The sequence below is a fragment of the Varanus komodoensis genome, unplaced genomic scaffold (assembly GCF_004798865.1).
Source record: "Varanus komodoensis strain SLA01 unplaced genomic scaffold, ASM479886v1 scaffold10, whole genome shotgun sequence".
Taxonomy (NCBI): domain Eukaryota; kingdom Metazoa; phylum Chordata; class Lepidosauria; order Squamata; family Varanidae; genus Varanus; species Varanus komodoensis.
Genome location: NW_025335269.1, coordinates 4,889,428 through 4,908,623, shown reverse-complemented (window position 1 = coordinate 4,908,623; position 19,196 = coordinate 4,889,428). Strand labels below are relative to the sequence as shown.

The window sequence follows — 19,196 nt, the reverse complement described above, 5'->3', positions numbered from 1 at the left end:
TCATTTAAATAGAAAAAATTAGGAAGTCAAATGTCCATCAGTCCTTGGTTTCTAAGCTGCCAGCCAGCTGTATCTGCTGGAGATATTTAGGGTAATATTGTTAAACTTTCATTTCCAGCTTTAAAAACATGGGGGAACAATAATGGTGTGCTCAAGTAACATAGCGGCCACTTTGAGGTGGCTAATTTAAAAAATAAAACAGCTCATCAGTTGGGCAAAGATGTACAAAATAGCCTTCTACATACAAAATCATGCTTGATAGTCAAAATTTTTATTCTCAAATTAAATAAAAATCCAAGTTTTATAAATATGCAACCATTGCTGGGGAATCGCATTATTGGAATAAGCTATGTAAACACAAGAACTTAATTTTTGAAAACGCTAAATGGTCTCGTTGAAACTGGAGAATGAGAATGTTAAATTCACACAAGTCAATTTGAGGGGGAAGCTAGGAGGGCGGGTAAATCAGAAAATGCACAATGAAGTCAGAGACTCAGCTTAGCTTACTTTGATGTTTAAAACATTGACAAAAAAGAACATGGAAAAATTTAACATGTACACATAAAAATCAAGAAGTTTCTAGTAAAGAACTAAATCAAGTTTCTTCATTGTATACATAGACATTTCATGGAAAAGGGGTACTAGAATGTGTCCTGTAAACTAAAATACAGTGTTTCTATACCAAGAAAAGATAAGTATGACTTAAGCTGTTATATTACCTTAAGCTACCCTCAACACTATATGAATACCTTGTGAATAAAGAAAGGTTTCCCCAACTTTAGTCATCCAGGTGGGCTATTAGATGAAATAATCAGTATAAATTTAACCTGCATAAAGTGATTTAATAAGACCTTTGGAGAAAGAAGATATTCAACTTGCAACAGTAATTCTGAACATTCCTAGGGTGAATACACTTCTTGCTTTATAAACCATGCAAAGCACATGAATATTTTCTGTGTGTACTTGACTATCAGCTCCAACCTGACAGCCTTAATATTGACCTTACTTTAATTTTACCTATCTCCAGAAGGAAAAAAGCATTACTATGTAAACATGGAATAACCTACGCGTAACTACTACCAAGAGATTGCTCTGATTAAGATGTTGTAAGCCCTGCACATGGCACATCCCCGTGTCAACAGCCATGTGGGGTTAGTAATACTTGATTCAGCATGACTAAGATGACAGGCATCACTTTTCAATGGCTTATATTTTACTTGCCACACTTGCCCAAACTACAGCTAGGAAAGTGCACCTATCAGTGTGGGACAAGTGTTGCTTGCGCCACACAGCCAGGGCCACATGAACATTCCACCCTGAAGGTTTTAGCAGGCTGAAACCAAGCCTTTTAGTCTTATGACTAACTGGGATTGGAGCAAGATCAAATGAGCTTGCCAACAGATACTGGCACTTAGTATTTTAGTGCATATAGTCCCAAGTATCTGAATTGTCCATGGTAAATCCAGCAATGGCATGGATGACTGAACACATAACTCCCAAATAAATGCTCCAGGCCATTCAGCTGTTGCTGCTGCACATTAACTTCCAAATAGTCTAGTGGCACTTGCACGTTTCCTTTGCAACGGGATTTAAATGGATGGAAAGGCTGCATTGTGGTGCCTGATGGATTATGCCCAGTTTTGCACAGAGTCACAGTATAAGCTTTGGCACTCCAAGAATGCAAGCTCAATTGAAGAAGCTGTTCCTCACATTCCCTGGCTGAACCTCAGTCTCACATTACTCTCATTACTCAGGAAAACTACACCTGAATTTATGGAATTCTCCCCCCAGTGGCCCAGCTGGAAACTAACTAGGCCAAAACAGACCCTACTTTAAACATGTAGCTGGGAACTACATCTTTTCCCTTCCATTTTTCTGCTAGATGCAGGGATCCCAATCTGGACTGGGCCCTTAGTATGGGACAGGGGCACTTTAAACCTTTCCCCTTCCCTCAAAGTGGCCTGATCTGAATGAGGCAGGATATGCAATTTCTATTGCAAAAAAAGCAATCTATTTAAAATTATGTCTGTTTTGGTTCTTGGAGTACTGCATGGCTGTTTCCCTCTTTCTGTTTTGGAGCAAATTATAGGGTTCCATCTGCCACAGCATTTGCACTGCAGAATGCAGCAAGCTGCTATTCACAAGCAAAATTAGAAGTTCATGCTTTGGTTACAAAAATGCAGGTTCAGAGAAGAAGCATGTGAGCTTCAGCACACTCGTAATGAGTTAAGAGATAGGGCAGTGCTCTATGATACTGTGAAAAAGAAATAATGCTAATAATAAAAACACTGAATTTGTCTTCAGGTGCTTCTAGTTGAGGCTTTTATAGCACCAGTGCCTAGCCTCATTTACATAAGTTTATGGGGGGATCATGTCTGTGCTTGAACAACATCTTCCTCTCATAACCCACCTAAGTTTTCCCACCACTTCTTTTACCTCTTCTTTTTCCAGAAAAACCATTTAGAAAAATGAACAGAATTCCATGTGACTGGTTGTGCCAGGAGGTCTCCAACTGGAAGCACCCACATAGGAGACAGACCAAACAACTGAATCCCAACAAGAAGTGTGTGCACACACACACATGCACACAGGGAGTGCATGAGAGAGACTTAACCAATTCCAAATTCATCTATGGTCGCTCTTTCATTTTCAAGCAAGTGACGTAGAGGAAACATATTCTGAGTAATAAAATGATTTCAAAACATTTGTGCATAGAATCAGAGTCCTTTGTATGACTACCGGTCACTAACATACTGCACACAGGCCACAATCTTTATGTCAGAAAATAATTGCTGTAAAGGGTACATGTGGTGGTAAGTGTGGGGGTTTTTTCAGAGATGTATCCATATTGTTTCTTCAAGAGCATCAAACATGACAGAGCCTCCGGTCTCCAGAGATGTTAGACATATTTCTGTCTTCCAAATCTTTGTTAGGCTCAAATAATGCATGCAATGCAGGGTTTAGTTTAGGTTCATACCCAAATCCTGCATATATTTAAAAGCTGTATCAGCTCCTGATATAGGCCATATGCAATACCCAAAAAAAAGGAGTGCAAAAACAAACAAACAAAAATAAAGAGAGTGATCAATACAAAAAGTAAACACACTAAGTCTTAAATTGTCAAGATTATTCCAGGGCAAGTGTTCTTTTCAATAATTTTGCTTCACAAACTTGATTCAGTTTAGTGGACCAGCCAAGGGACAGTTTCCAGTTTTGTTTAGTGATTTTATATACCCTTTCCCAATTTTGGGGGGTTGTTGGGACACTGAGCAGCAATCATGCTTGGGTGTTATCCAAAACAGCAAAATCTTGGTCTGTTGGCACCAGCTCAACTCATCCCTTTCTGAGTCCTCAAGGTGCATAATTGTGTTGTGTTCTTTTAAAAAAGCAAAAACAAAGAACACAACTGCTAATGTCCCAGTGTCAACTTCCTTTTACAATATTCTCTAGCAACTCCAGTCTTTGATCAAAGCCAGTCCTTCAGCAAGGGATCAGAACAGAGGTCATAAGGCCACACGGATGCAGTGGTGTTTGAGTTTACAGGGCAAAATTCCCTTGTTTAGTTGGTAGAACTCAACAAGCTGTATTAGGTCAGTGAATTTCGTGTTCCCATCATCCAGGCTGAAAAATATCTGTCCATCATCTTCACACTTGAGAAATAATAATAATAAAGTTCTTTTGAAGTTAGACATAAGAGACATCAAATAAGGGTATTAATTGATAAAAATTATCTTAAGCTAAGAATGAACTGTAGAATTTTGAGCAAGTTAAAATGACATTTAAATAAATCTGAAATTCAAGATTTAAATTTCACATTGGAAATTCTGGAGCAGAACAAAAGCTCTACCATTTCTGTGAACCCGTTTCGCACAATCCCTTAGCTCAAATCCCTAGTACAAATGAAGGTTAATATGTGTATAATTGCATTTGTCCATATGCATCCCATTATCTTGGTCTTTCTCCTTCTTTTCTTCACTTCTATTATTTCCCCCACCCCATCCACTCCACTCTCAGGAACTTGGCAAACTCTTTAAAATTTATTTATAAACACCAAAGCTGATACTGAATTTAAGTGCCAGATTTCTGTAACATATCTGTTAATTGCACCACTGTAAAGAACTGAAATATGAATTTTGAATTCACAATTAGTCTGCCTGACTAAGTGGTGTTCAAATTGTTCTGGAGGGTTAATTTGGATCTTACATCCTGCATTGTCATTGGAAGCACAGGTCATAGTGGCACAGAGCACTATGTGGCACAGAACACCTTTCATCAGCTTAGGCCAATATAGCAATATAGCCCTACCTAGACAGCTAGCTACAGCTATCCGTACCCAAGTAATCCTTACTCTAGATTACCGCAGTAAGTTATATGAATAAGGCCTTTTCAGTGGTGGCACCCTGGCTGTGGATTGCCCTACCCAGAAGTCTGGTTTGCTCTCTACAATGCAAACTTTTCAGCACCAAGTGAGGAATTGGCCATCACTTGAGGCTTTTTAGTCCTTCAACTTTTGTTTTTAAACATTTCCTATTTTATTTTTTGATCTTGATATTGCTGCTAGCTTTTACTTTGCATTTCATTTAGTTTTCATACTGTTTTCAAATTTTAATAGCTCTGTGTACGTGTGCATGCATGCACATGTAGTGCTTCAGTATGTTCAATTTTAGGATTCTAATTTTTTTTGAACCATCCAGAACACCCAGGAATTACAGAAGACATTCCTCCATAATATTATTATCAATGAAAGTGTACCATATCTTTTTCTGACTTGTTTCATTTTCTTCAGAGCTGCTGAAGCCTAATCCTTCCTGCCTGATCCAGTCCAACATCTGGAGAAAAGAGAGTGTGTGGCTTTTTTCCCCATCACCATGTCTCTGCCAACTATGTTAGGATAAAACATCCAGAGAGAGCCTACATGCACAGTAGGTCAAAAGAGAACAGTCCATTACTGCATATTACCCAGGGGGTTGACTGGGTAATTTGGTCTGTTGCACACTGGAATTTTCATGCACAGGTCATATTCAGGGATTTCACAGCCATGTGGGTGCACTGGATGGAGCTGGAACAGATGGGCCAGATCAGTGAGGTGGCACCATTCAATATTACAGATTTAGAGAAAGACACAAGTGCAACTCCTGCTTGGGGTCAACTGTATGGGTCTTGAAAAATCTTTAATAAACTCTATGACAAAAACTGTACCATACCTACAAATTAATATACTTACTGGCAAAATTTGAAAATGCTTAATTTTTTGATGGTGACACAAAGTAAGCACAAATGCCTTTGGGTTACTCTGGCTGTCCCGAAGTAGAAATAGCCTAGGAAACAACATGATACATTACAATTAAACTGACTACTCAGATTAACCTAAATTAATGTTTTAGTATGATATCAGCATGGGTCTGTTAGTCTGTTATTTGGCTGATGAACTGTGACAAAATTGTGACAACCTTGTAGATATTCAAGGGGAAAAAGAGAACAAAATTCAAGCACATGTTTTTAGGCTTCTATCAGGTGTGTTCAAGGCCAGAGCAAGAAAACTGCATGCCTTGAATATTCTCACATAAGCATTCCCATAAGAGTGACCCTAGGCAAGAGCTATAGTTCAGAGGAGGAACACATGCTCTGCATGCAGAAGGTCCCACTTTCAAAACCTGGCTCCTCCAGGAAGGGACAGCACAGATCCCCACATAAAACTATGGAGAGCCATAGTGAGCTAGATGGACTAATGGCATGAGGTAGCTTCCTGCTTTCCTATACATTTTCAGTAAAAACACATTACTGTTTCTTTTATTTTCCAAGTACCATGATGCCACAGGCTTTTCATGCCATGTAGGCCAAGTGCATGTGTATAAAGACACTAAGATCATGATTATGAACTTGAGGCAAATGTTATATAATCAGTGGAAAATGCATACCCATCTACAAGCCCCTGCTGTTTTATGATCCTGTGTGATTCTTCTCTAGAGATCCTGCCATGAAACCAGTGCTGTGTCCTATGAATAACTAAAGGAGAAATAAATGGTTACGTTCCAGTATGTTGTACTACATAGATTTTCAAGTACATTTCCCCAACACTTCCAATGATTCTGCAGGGATACACATATTGCCCTGTTTTTGTTTTTTATTTTGTGCAACACTGGCCTGATCATTCTATGGCATTTTAGGAAACACAAATGTGAGCAGCCAGTGCACATACACATTCCTATCCCATGCTTCTCTAAACTCATGTGACGTTTTCTAATTCAGGAAATGCAACGTGCATTTAGGGACAAATTTCTGTGATTCAATCTAGTCAACTGCCAGCACACAAGTCTAGTACAAGGGGGCAAGAGGCTACCAAGGGTCTAAGTAGTACTGATGATCTGTCCTTTGCATCTACATCTTTTATATAGAGATATACAGTTCTTTACAACAGTGCACCGTGATGAAGCACAAAACTTCCCAAAGATAGGTTTAAAACCCTAAAAATTGAATAAAAGAGGAATGATCATAAAAGAACACAGGCACATCTGAGGGTGGGGGCAAAGACAGTTCTGCCACTTGACACAAATGCTACCCAATACAACGCTGTGAAACTTGTGTCAACACATTCTGCACTGCAAACAAATGTGCTGTTCAGGGGAGGCACCATGATTTCCAAGGTACAAAATATACATTGTCTGTGCAACTGCTATCACATAGTTCTGGCTATTTCCAGAATTCTATAATTCTACCAATATTAAGAGAGGTCCAAGACTGATCCAGCCCAAGTATATCCCTTTTGGCTCTGGCCTATTGGCAGAGCAGCAGAGGCACAGGCTGGGAGAGAGTGCTGAGTGGCCAGGGGACTGGCAAAGGCAAGGTAAGAGCTGGGCAGGGGAGCAGAGGGCCAGGAGCAGCGGAGAGGAAGGGGGTGGGGCCAGAGAGGCTAGAGGGGCCAGGAGGAAGCGGACAGGTGGGGCCACCGGCCTGAGGGACTGATAAGGCCGTGCTCAGCCGTTGGGCGTCGTCCCTTGGCTGCATCCCTTGGCTGTGGCCCGGGCTGTCCGGAGACTCCCTTCCCTGAGACACAGAGGTTTGTTTGTTTGTTTGTTTTGTTTGTGCTGTGCTTTGCTTTGTTTTTCTTCCAAATTAAGTTTATTTTATCCTTGTGTGTGTGTGCGAGTGGGTTTTTGTCTGGGAGAACTGGGCGAGTGAGAGGAACTGCAGGACAGACAAGGCAGGGGACCAAGGTAAGGTCTTGGAAGGGATCCCAATGGCAGACCAGGAGATGGCCTTGGCGGGAGTCACGGGTGTTGCTGTCCGCTGCGACGGCTGCAACATGTTCACCCTTCTCCCCCAGGAGAGGCAGGGATACACTTGCCCTCGGTGCAAGATGGTGACCCTGCTAGAAGAGGAGGTGAGGTGCCTGAGGGCCGAGAGAGCTCTCCAGGCCCCCCTGGAGCAGCCCCCCTCTGGACAGAGGGTTGAGGGAGAGACCACGGGAGGAGCAGCTGCAGAGACATGGAGGTATGTCACCCACAGGAGGAGGCAGCCAGCATGGCCTCCTCCTTCTCCTGGCAGCAATCTGGAGCTGGGAAACAGGTTCTCTCCACTTGGGGAGGCTGGGGCTGATGAGGCCCTGGGGGACCTGCAGGACCCCCAGCCTGAGATGTCAGGTGGCAAGGGGGCCGCTGCAGGAGAGGCGAGGGCCAGGGCATGGCTGCCCACCAGCACCAGGAAGGTACGGCGGCAGATGATTGTTGTTGGGGACTCCCTGCTGAGGGGCACTGAGGCGGCGGTGTGCCACCCCAACCTGGAGACAAGGGAGGCTTGCTGCCTGCTGGGCGCACGCATCCGGCATGTGAAGGACAGAGTGGAGCGTCTTGTTCGCTCTGGGGGTCACCAGCCGCTCCTGTTGATCCATGTGGGCACAAACAATGTGGCCAGGCAGGGTGTGGTTGGGACCACCAGGCACTTTGAGGCCTTGGGGAAGAAACTCAGGGAGCTGAAGGCCCAAGTGGCCTTCTCGTCAATCTTTCCTGTCCGAGGATTTGGGCCAGGAAGGGACAGGAGGGCCTCTAAGGTGAACAACTGGCTTAGGGTGTGGTGCCAGAAGGAACGTGGTGGGAACGAAGGAGCATGGGTAATAAGCAGGAAGAGCTTGAAGCTCTCCTGGGAACAGGAGGATATGATCTGATGGGAATCACAGAAACTTGGTGGGATGAAAGGCAAGTCTGGAATGTGAACATAGAAGGGTATCACCTTTTCAGAAAGGACAGGAAGGGAAAGAGAGGTGGGGGCGTGGCTTTATACGTCAGGGAAGGGGTAAGATGCAGTGAGATAGAATGCAGCACAGATGGGGATTCGGTAGAAGCCGTCTGGGTGAAACTTAGGGGTTTGACAGGGAAAGAGACCTGACAGTGGGGGAATGTTATCGCCCTCCAGGTCAACTTGTGACACTGGATGATGTCCTGAGACAGACCAGATTCTAAGGATATCTCAGGGGAGAGACACAGTAATTATGGGAGATTTCAATCGCCCAGATATTACTTGGGAGTCTCACTTGGCGGTGACAGCCAGGTCACGTCACTTCCTAGAAGCTATAGAGGGAGGGTTTTTCACACAGAGGGTCCGAGAGACGATGAAGGGGGGCACCATCCTTGACTTGGTCTTGACCAATAGGGAGGAGCTGATAGATGAAGTACAGATTAGGGGAGCTCTGGATGCGAATGATCACTCCATCCTTTGCTTTGAGATCAGGGGACTGGGGACGTGCAGCAAGTCGAGCACTAGAAGCTAGGACTTCAAGAGGGCCAACTTTGGACAACTTAAGGCCAGACTGGGAAAAGTCTACTGGGATAGGTTGCTGGAAGGTAAGTGAATTGAGGAGGGGTGGATGGCACTCAAAAGGGAGGTTTTGGCGGCGCAAGCCTTGATGATACCTCTAGTCAGTAAGGTGGGGAGGCGGAGGAGAGTGCCGCCATGGATGTGAAAGGAGGTGGTTAGAGGGATTAGACGAAAGAGGAACCTCCACAGGAAATGGGTACTGGGGGAAATAGACAAAAGGGTATACCGGAAGGAAGAGGCCCGTTGCAGAAGGATTCTTCGCAAGGCTAAGGCTGATTACGAGCTGAGACTTGCCAAGAATATCAAGAGCAACAAAAAGGGCTTCTTTCAGCATGTAAATAGCAAGAGGAAGGGGAGACAAGTGGTGGGACCACTAAATAAGGAGGAAGGAGATTCAGTGACTGATATGCGGGAACAGGCACAGATGCTAAATGACTATTTTGCCTCTGTGTTCTCCCCAAAGCAGGACGGGGGATATCCGCATAGGAGATTAGATGAGGCTGGAGACTTAGGGGCACAGATTAGAGTTACCCCCCTTGAAGTCGAGGGGCTCCTCAGGGCATTGGACATTGCAAAGGCGCCAGGCCCTGATGGGTTACACCCGAGAGTACTTAGAGAGTTGGCAGGGGTTCTCTCACGCCCGCTGGCCTCCATTTTTGAGACCTCGTGGAGAACGGGTGAAGTTCCAGAGGAGTGGAGGGTGGCATCAGTGGTCCCAATTTTCAAAAAGGGTAGTAGAAAGGACATGGGGAATTATAGACCGGTTAGCCTTACGTCCATTGCAGGAAAAACAATGGAAAGGCTCATAATAGAGAGAGATCCAGTGATGCTAGATAGGGAAGGGAGGCTGACAGCCACACAACACGGCTTCCGCAAAAACAGGTCCTGCCAGACAAACCTTGTGGAATTCTATGACAAGGTTTCAAGATGGCTAGATGGAGGGGATGCAGTGGATGTGGTATACCTGGATTTCAGCAAGGCCTTTGACAAAGTGCCCCATGATATCCTGGTGGAGAACCTGAGTTTTGGGATACACTAAAGCACTGTCCGGTGGATTAGGGCATGGTTGACTGACCGAGAGCAGAAGGTAACCATTAGCGGGGAATCATCGGGATGGCGGCCAGTGACAAGCGGGGTCCCCCAGGGCTCTGTCCTGGGGCCGATCCTGTTTAATCTTTTCATTAACGACATGGAAGAAGGGGTGAACAGTCTGCTGATCAAATTCGCAGACGACACTAAAACTGGAGCAGTGGCCACAACTGAGGAGCAGGTACTCCAGATCCAAAAGGATCTGGACAGACTATGGAAGTGGGCAGGAGACAACAGGATGGCGTTCAATGTGGATAAGTGCAAGGTCTTGCACTTGGGGTATAGGAATAAGTGTCATAAGTACAGGTTAGGTGACAAGTGGCTGAAGAGCAGCACTTGTGAAAGGGACCTTGGGGTATGGGTTGACTGCAGGCTAATCATGAGTCAGCAGTGTGATGTGGTGGTCAAGAGGGCGAACGCCTTGGTTGCATAGCCGGAAGTGTGGCTTCTAGATCAAGAGAGGTATTACTACCACTCTACACGACTCTAGTGCGCCCGCAGCTGGAGTATTGTGTTCAGTTTTGGGCCCCTCATTACAGAAAGGATATAGCCAGGTTGGAGTCAGTGCAGCGCAGGGCCACAAGGTTGGTGGCCAGTTTGCAGGGGATGCCATATGAGGTGCGAATGAGGGAAGCACTTCCTGACAGTCAGGTCCCTAAGGGTATGGAATGAGCTTCCACAGGAGGTCATTGAGGCCCCATCGGTGCAGGTGTTCAAGGATAGGCTGGACGTCCACATGGTGGGCATGTCATGAGTGGAGCCGGCTGGTGCCGGAGGTCAGACTAGATGGTCCGGGAGACCCCTTCTGACTCGCTCTGTTTCTATATATGCCAAGACACTGGTTTGCAGGGTCAAACTTGGTGAACACACCATGGATTCTTTGTAAGCATGTGAAAGGAAAAAATATATACTTGAACCTTCTGTCACTAAAGCAGCAATCATACTTTAGGGACATCAATGAAAGAGAGGTAATCAGGGGCTTGGTTTTAATTAATTGGAATTAATGCAACATCTAACTTTATGTATATATCAGTTCCAGTTTTATTCTCACCTGTGCTCAATGTGGAAGGATGAAGTGGACTTTGACTACCCAAGATGTTCATTCTTGTGCTGCGTTTCTGCAGAACAAAATAGTCAGCAGAAAACGCCAGTCAATCTTTTGCTGTTAAATGGCTAGTTCAAAACAAAAACAAAATGCTACAGCTACAAAGGTTGAAACTCTTCTACTTTCTTGATGCCGTTACAGAAAATGATATGCAGTCTAGTGAGGATGTGCGAGTGATGGCCAATTTAACTTTTTAAAAAGTGTGGTGTTTAATTCCTGCCTCAGCTTTCCATTCCAAGGCAGTGAATGACTTTATAGCAATCACTGTCTGCTATCCCACAACCAACCAGCAAGACTACGAAGGGGGCTGGGGGAAGAGAACCACTGTGCACACTACCCTGAGCTCTCCAGAGAAAAGGCAGGATGAAACAACAAATTCTGGAAAGGTGATTCACATTTACATTTAAAATAGCCATGCTGCCATCCTTCTGCCAAACTGGACAGTCAAGGCAAGGATCTCCAGTCCTTGTATCCTAATAACACTGTTATAAAACATGCTTTTCTGCTACAAGAATAGGATGATGGATGCAGGATGTGGGCACTCTGTCTTTTGCCTATATGGAATGAGAATCAAATTAAACTTGCTTTAATTATGGAAGTTGTTGGATCCACCATCAACAAACAAAAGAACTGAATTGTCTTACATCAATCAAGGCAGGGGCATTTCCTCTTTGGAACTGAGTTCAAATTCCTGCTTAGCCATAAATTGATGATCTTAGGCCACTCACTGTGTCTCTGTCTAATCTACCCCAAGGACTGATGGGGAGGAGAAGAGATATCCTGCAATCTAGGGAGAAGGGCAGGCTGAAAATACTGGATAAATAATACTGATATATTATTGCTTGATGCAATTAATGCAAAAAGGGGAATACTGATGGGGATGTGTGCATCTGGGCATGCTGCACTGCCTTCCTTACGCACACAGCCATCCCCAGCAATGCTGGCATGGGATGTAGCTATTTCTCCAGCTACCACCAATGGCATCAAATTACTCAGAGCGTTACCTACATCAACAGTCATGCTACTGCTGGCAATGTTATCATCTGCTCTTCTCTTGCTCCACTGTTCAGGTTTTGCAGTCAGGCATTGTGTTAGGATAGCTGTAAGCCTTTTCAGGTTACCACAGGAACCTGTCTGACACAGGGGTTCCCTTACCCTCCAAGCATGCCCTTCTTCCAAGGCTGCACTCTGTGCTTCTGCTGGATTCTCAATCACTCTTCCGATTTGTCCAGAAAAATCCATTGCTACTAAGGAATTTTCAGACACACTCCTCTGAAACAATTTATTTAAAAAAAGGAAACAAAGCTACTGATTATTATTATTCATTATCATTGCCCTTATCGTCATTATCAGCAGCAGCAGCATTTGAAAGCTCCTCACCACTTTCCAAATTTCAAACTGCCAAACTAATCTTAGCTTTGTATTGACAGATTCATGGCTATGCTGGGCCTAAAGAATAAGAATTATAAATAAGGGTACAGTCATGGAGCTTTACTACACCAAGCTTTCATGCCCATAGGAGTAAATGAGCTATCATGTTGCCCAGAGATTTTCCAGCCACGATCTGCAGAACAGTGCAATTAGTTCAGCCTAATCAAGCAAGTGAGTCTATAAGCAGTCCATTCTCCAGCAGACAGCAAATCACTTTTGAAACTAAAGGGACTTTCAAAAGCAGCTTATGTTCTAGCATTGTGGTGGGTAGGCAGGGGGGTCTGCTGCTCAGGGAAAGTCAGGCTCTTGGGCCTGCCAAAATAAGGCATCATTTTTACTACTTATTAGATAACAGCATAACAAAACTGAACTTAGAATAAAGTCACGATTGGAACCATAAAACAAACATATACAATATGGAAGCTTGGAGGAACAAGGCAACTGAGCTTCAGAGAGTTGTTTAAAGGAGAAAGAGAGAAACACTGCTGCATTTCTTGGGGATAGAGTTGTAGAGATACAAACACTATCCAAAAGGTGGGTACTGCTCCAAGCCACAACAGAAGGAACTATTGTGTAAATGGAATACACAGCCATTCCTCTTAAGATCTCAACAAGAGGCTGTTCAAGGTAGGAATAGCTTGACTAACCTTACGCTCTCATTATTTGTTTTATTCTATTCTATTTTAGTTTTGAAATAAGGTTGGGCACAAGAGTAAGAGCTTTGTTTGTGCAAGGTTCTCCCACTACACATCATAGCTCACCCTATTCAGCAGGGTCTTCTGACTGTCTGAGTAGCCTTTTCAGTGGGTGGAGAACTGTTGTGGGAAGCTGGGAACCCAGTGACCTTCATGTATCAAACTTGCCCTTCCCAGTCTGGTGCCCTTTGGTCCCAGCTGGCATGGTCCTTGGTCACAATGCTGGGAACTATTGTCCAGAACATCTGGAGGGTACCAGATTGGGGGAAGCTGCAGTGCATACTCATAAGCAAAGCATGGCTCAGGAGAAAACTTTGCCAAAGGTACCAAACAGGCACCTGAGACTTCAGCATTCGTGCAAATCTACAAGGTCATTTAAGTTCTTATTTTGGAAAGTAGGGAGAACTGGAGCACCCTGAGAATCCTATGCTTTTCTTAGCATAGCAGCAGGACCCCTGGAGGTGATTTTCACCTCTCTATCCTCTTTTCTGCTGATATTCGATTAGATGTTTTTGAGTGGGTGAGAGTTGGAGGGCATTAGGTTCCTGAAGATCTGCAGCACAGCCCTGGCCCCTCGCAAAAGCTCTGACTGCAGGTGAGGAAGTTGTCACACTTCTGCAGTGGCACGCTAGTATGGAAGGGGGAAACTAGAACATTCTGTAGTTCCTAAAATGTTTTCCCAGAGACAATCAGAGTGTTCCTTTAATCAAAAAAGATGAATTAAAAGATGCTAACTCTGTAAGGATTCAAACATCCAACTCCTTTAATTCTTCTCAAAAAGCCTCATCTTTCACAGTCAATGTGAAACACATAGATATAAGCCTTGAGTTTTGATGCTTTAGACCAGGGCAGTCCAACTTTTTGTACCTTGAGGCCACATGAGGACTTTGCCATGGAACCAGGGTGCTGCACAATGAATTACATTTCCATATCATAAATTAAAGTGTTCACAAATATTTAGTTAATTGAATATACACAATTTAATTTTAAGATGAATTTAGGACTAATTAATTTTTTTAAAAGCTGAGTGAGCCTGTGATCTCTGCAGAGATCACACAAAGCTGCTTCTCGGACCACAGACCAAGAACAATGACTGCTCCTCTGGGGTGGCCCGTCCCTTTCCTCCCCATTTCTCTCACCTGCAAACCCTCCCATGTGACCCCCCCCAGCCCCTCCTTCCTTCTTGGAACTGGCACACTGAGCCTCTTGTACCCGAGTCAACAAACTCTTCCCAGCATGCCCTGCCTGCTCCTGCTGATGAACAGAATGAGGCATGCTGGGGCAAGCTCTTGTGAAGCTGCCAGCCCAACCCACTCTTTCCCTGAGCCTCTGGGATCCACACTGGGAGGGAACAGGGGGGCAGCAAGAGGGCTGTAGAACAAGGCTTTGGGGGCCGCATGCGGTCCATGGGCTGAGTGTTGGACCACCCTGCTTTAGACAATAGCACTGCTTTAATCATGGTATCACCCACAGCTCATTCCCTCATCAAGCCACTTTTAGGTGATCTTATTCCCCTTGTACCAACATTTGCTGACTCCAAGGTCACTGTGTATCAGGAAGAAGTTTCTTGTTGAAACTCTTGAAAAAGAGGTCTGTATTAGAAATTATAAACTTACCACAGGAGTGGTGAAGTGTGGAAGCAGTGCTGTTCTCTGTTGTGGAATTCTATAGTTCTGGTACAGCAACATCCCATACTGAATGTTGGAGAGAGAAGAATAAAGTGTGGCTTATTTTATAAAACTGCAGTCATGTAGTGTGTCACTTCACTGCCCCCCAACTATTTCTATGCTTTAAAGCATGGGTCCTCAAACTATGGCCCATGGGCAGTATCTAGCCTGCCACAGAGGTTTTGGACTTGCCGCGTTTGTGGATGCGTGTGCATGGCAAGGCACCGGCTTGCTCGCAAGGAGATCCTTTTGGACTCACTCGGAGAAAACGATCTCTGCACGCACACACACCCCTGCTTCACTGCACACATGCACCTCCCCCACCCGCACAGCCTTGGTGGCCCGTGCCCATCGCCGGCACCTTTCAACTGGCCCCCTGCTGAAAAAGTTTGAGGACCCCTGCTTTAAACAGCAATATGATCTTTTTTTCAGGACAAACTCTTCAAGCAGAACACTAGGAGAAACAGAGCCACACCAAAACTTTCCTCTCAACCTTATATGGACATGGTATTCTAACTTCACACGATTGTCCTTTTCCACAAAGTACAAGTCTACATGTCTAAGATGATAGGCAATGGTTGATAAATAATATCCTAAGGTTCACAGGCTGGTCACTGTGGTGGTTGTTTATTAGGCTGTCAGATTATCACTTGCATTGGTGTAATGTCTTGATATTACTTTGAGAGCCACTAAGTTTCAGCAGCAGCAGTTCCTGAAAAGACATTTTTCCATGTGAGCAACTGCCATGAAAAGTTCTGGGATGGGGGTTATCTGGGGAAGAAGCAAAACCAAGATTCCTCCTTCCCACCTGAACAAGACCAGATTCACACTTTCATCAGCAGCCCCTCCAAACACACATATGCATGTATCCAGAGGGCAGGGGGGATTTTGCACAAACAGGAACTGTCAGCAGTGGTCCTGGCCCAGAGACCACCACAACAGTGAATTTTGCCCAAGAGTGGAGAGAAACCAGCACCTTGAGGAGTCTGAAGGCAGTCATCCAGCATGTCCTACTCTGCTCATCCTCAGCACACAGCAACCGCAATTCTTTTGTTTCATTTCTCACTCTGTTGGGCTACAAAAAAAGGACAACAAGTAGTTACCTTCTCATAGCAAATACAAGATTTACAATATAGATTCTTATAACATATCTGTAAGGTACCAAGGTGGGAAAGCTTCTTTAAAGGGTTCACTTGATTTCGGCAACACTTATAGACACTTAGCAAGGTAGGCAAGTGTTATTATCACCCTCTAATTTTAGAAGTAGGCAGGGAGCCAAGCTAAGATCACGTAGTGAGTTGATGGCTTGGGTAAGCTTTGGAATTGGGACTTTCCTGCTCACACTATGAAGCTACAACTTTGTGGGTATTGCATAACAGAATACCAAATCTAAGGACTCCTAATCTTATGAAAACCTTAAAGATTTCCAACCAGAATGCAACCCTGATAAACAGAGAACATCATCTCACAATATAAGAAGAATTTACTATTTCATAACCCCTTTATAGAATGGGCAAATTTCTCCAATTCATCATATTCTATTGTAATAGAAGTAGCTACAATAAAAATATACAGTTGATGGGATTAACACCAGCCACTCAGCTCTGATAAGGCATCCAGGATTTGTGTCTGAATGCATTTAATTGCGATGCTTCACTTTAGGTCACCTTGCCTGGTCTCATTCCAGAAATTCCAGAATGTATCTGAAACCATGTTTTCATTGACAAAGTTACATGAGAATGCATCAGGAGTCTTAAAATTACTAATTACGAGTCTTCTGAGAACTGAAGTAAACAGAACTATCTGCCTCTGAAGGTGAAAATGTAAAGAATTACCTTTATACAAAATCCGTAATCTGTTGGAGCATTGTACATTTTTTTGCCTGCTATCAATGAGAAGATATTGCTATCTTCAAGGTCAGCTAACAACTGCAGGTGCCTTGGTTCCTGTGGAAATGTGTACAATGATTAAAGCAACAGTGTTAAACCACTTCAGCTCCTCCATTCTCCAAAAGTAAAAATGCAGCCACAAGAGGGCACTAAAAACACATGGAATGACTTCTTAATTCTAGACTATAAATCAGGGGTCCTCAAACTTTCTCAGCAGGGGGCCAGTTGAAAGGTGCAGGTGATGGGCCCAAACTACCAAGGCGGGGTGTGTGTGTGGGGGGGGGGTGCATGAGGCGAGGCAGGGGCATGCATGTACAGATACTGTTTTCTCCAAGCGAGTCCAAAATGATCTCTTGGCGAGCAAGCCAGTGGCTTGCCATGCGCATGCCTGCACACGTGGCGAGTCCAAAACCTATATGGCAGGCTGGATAAATGGGCATGGTGGGCCATAGTTGGAGGACCCATGCTATAAACTATTTAAAATAGGGGTGAACACCTTCTGGCCCTCCAGATGTTTTGACCTACAACTCCCATAAGCCCCAACTGTGAAGGATGATGGAACTTGCAGTCCAACAGCACCTGGAGGAGCCACACATTGCCCACCCCTATGCAGACTATCATGGGCTATAATAATAAAAACCTCAAGATATTCTGACTTTCCACTCCCAAGCCAAATTTACTTTAGGACACAATTTAAGGAACACCTTTCCTCATGTGAACTACATGCAACTTAGAGCTGGTCCCCTCCATGTGTTTGGACCACAGTTTCCAACATTCTTGGATTATGCTGACTAAGGTTGACAGAAAACATAATGTAAAACACCCGGAAGGGACCAGGTCAGGGAAGGCTATATTAGAACTTCTAATGAGTCTCTCCTCCTCCTCTTCTTGAACATTCAGAAAAGGGGGGAAGATCCTTCTATCTCAGAGAGCCTTCTCAGGGATTTGCTTTATTGTGTGTTCTTTCATACTAATCTGACAAATTGGGTAGATCAGCTGCTACACCTTAGTATTTTATTTGGCCTTTAAATAGTTTAAGTAAATGGCCTATAAATATATATATAGTTTAAATATATGTTTTTTGTTCCAATAAAGTTGATTTTGTTTGTATTGAAGTTATACCTTAAAACTGTTCTGAGCCGCTTTAGGTGACCACTAAGCAACAGAAAGGCAATCAATGACACTGTAATAGGAGCCATGGATAATGGTGTTTGTATTTACATTTTTGCTTCTGTTTTTATCCTGCACTGAAATTATCAAGCAGTGTATCCATTTGATACATCCATTCTAACAGGTCTTGTGCAGAAGTATTCCTGGTGGATTGTGTCCAAACACCATGCAGAAAATAGAAGCAATGGTTTTAAAGTCTAAAGCTCATCTTTGTTAAACTAACCTAAGTAAATTAGGTTATTTGGTTAAATCTTCCCTATTTGCCCTCCCACCCCCTGAGATCAGCAACAGAAGTCCTCCTCCGGGAACCCTCTGTGAAAGATATTAGGAGACAGAGTACCTGGAGGAGGGCCTTCTTTGCGGTGGCACCCCATCTATGGAATGCGCTCCCCAGAGAGGTCCGCCTGGCGTCGTCATTAAATGTGGTTTTTCGGCGCCAGGTTAAGATCTTTTTATTTAATCAATATTTTAACAAGTTTTAATATTGAATTTTATTATCATATTTTAATTGCAGTTAGAGTGGGTCGTTAATTTATGTTACACTGTTATGTATTGAATTTTATTTGTGTAAGCCATCCTGAGGCTCTCGCAAAGGATGGCATACAAATATCTTAAATAACCAACCAACCAACCAACCAACCTTTGAAGACCCCTTTGTAGAGCAATAAAGTCCGGATCTCCTCAGACAAGCATATAACTTCTTCCATGACTTCCTCCCCAGTTCTTTCACATGCAAGAACCCTTGAATTTCTGGACAGCTACTTGAGTTTAAAAAGTTCTGTTGGAGATTAAATGAAAGTGTAACATTATATCAATACACAGAGCAAAAAAGAGCAACAGCAGTTAAGTATAAGCCTCAAATGATTTATTACAGCCTTCTCCAACCTCGTACACTCCAGATGTATTGGACTACAACTCTCATCATTCCTATAATGGTTGAGAATGATAAGAATTGCTGTCCAAGGCATCTGGAAGGTGCCAGGTTGTAAGGCTGGCATACTGCATCCCATAGGATTCTGCCGAGGTTAGAAATCATGCAGTATTAGAAAAATGGATAGCCAACAGAGGAGTTGTATTTTCTTATCTAGCTCCTTTCAAGGTATCGTAGTAATGAAAAAGAAATGCTGTAGAAGTCCACTGCAAGGGAAGGCTGTCACAATATGGACGGAATGTACACAACAATAGGCAAGGCAGAGGCTGTGTCACCAGTAGCCAAAGGCACGCAAGGGTATTTCTTCACAATATACTCAGTAGCTTGCAATGGTAAGTTATGGTTTCCCACTGTGCTTGTATGGTACCCGTGCTTTCCCAGTTCACATTTAACACTTCCATGGGGTGC

The 19,196-nt window shown here is 43.8% G+C and overlaps 1 protein-coding gene across 5 annotated transcripts in view; it reads right to left on the bottom strand.

Annotated features, from left to right (window-relative positions):
* Positions 1-252: 252 nt before the first annotated feature.
* GRB10 (growth factor receptor bound protein 10) overlaps positions 253-19,196 on the bottom strand; it is a 229,636-nt gene continuing 210,692 nt past the window's right edge. For 4 of the 5 annotated variants that reach the window (XM_044453329.1, XM_044453345.1, XM_044453321.1 and 1 more), the window contains 9 exons: positions 18,498-18,635; positions 16,634-16,744; positions 15,775-15,873; positions 14,748-14,825; positions 12,161-12,277; positions 10,952-11,018; positions 5,919-6,006; positions 5,225-5,318; positions 253-3,650 (listed from right to left, as the gene is read on the bottom strand). In XM_044453329.1, the coding sequence (XP_044309264.1) occupies positions 3,504-3,650; positions 5,225-5,318; positions 5,919-6,006; positions 10,952-11,018; positions 12,161-12,277; positions 14,748-14,825; positions 15,775-15,873; positions 16,634-16,744; positions 18,498-18,635 (939 nt within the window). In that variant the 3' untranslated portion in view covers positions 253-3,503. The remainder of the gene's footprint in view (positions 3,651-5,224; positions 5,319-5,918; positions 6,007-10,951; positions 11,019-12,160; positions 12,278-14,747; positions 14,826-15,774; positions 15,874-16,633; positions 16,745-18,497; positions 18,636-19,196) is intronic. The other variant, XM_044453353.1, reaches the window with a different exon arrangement.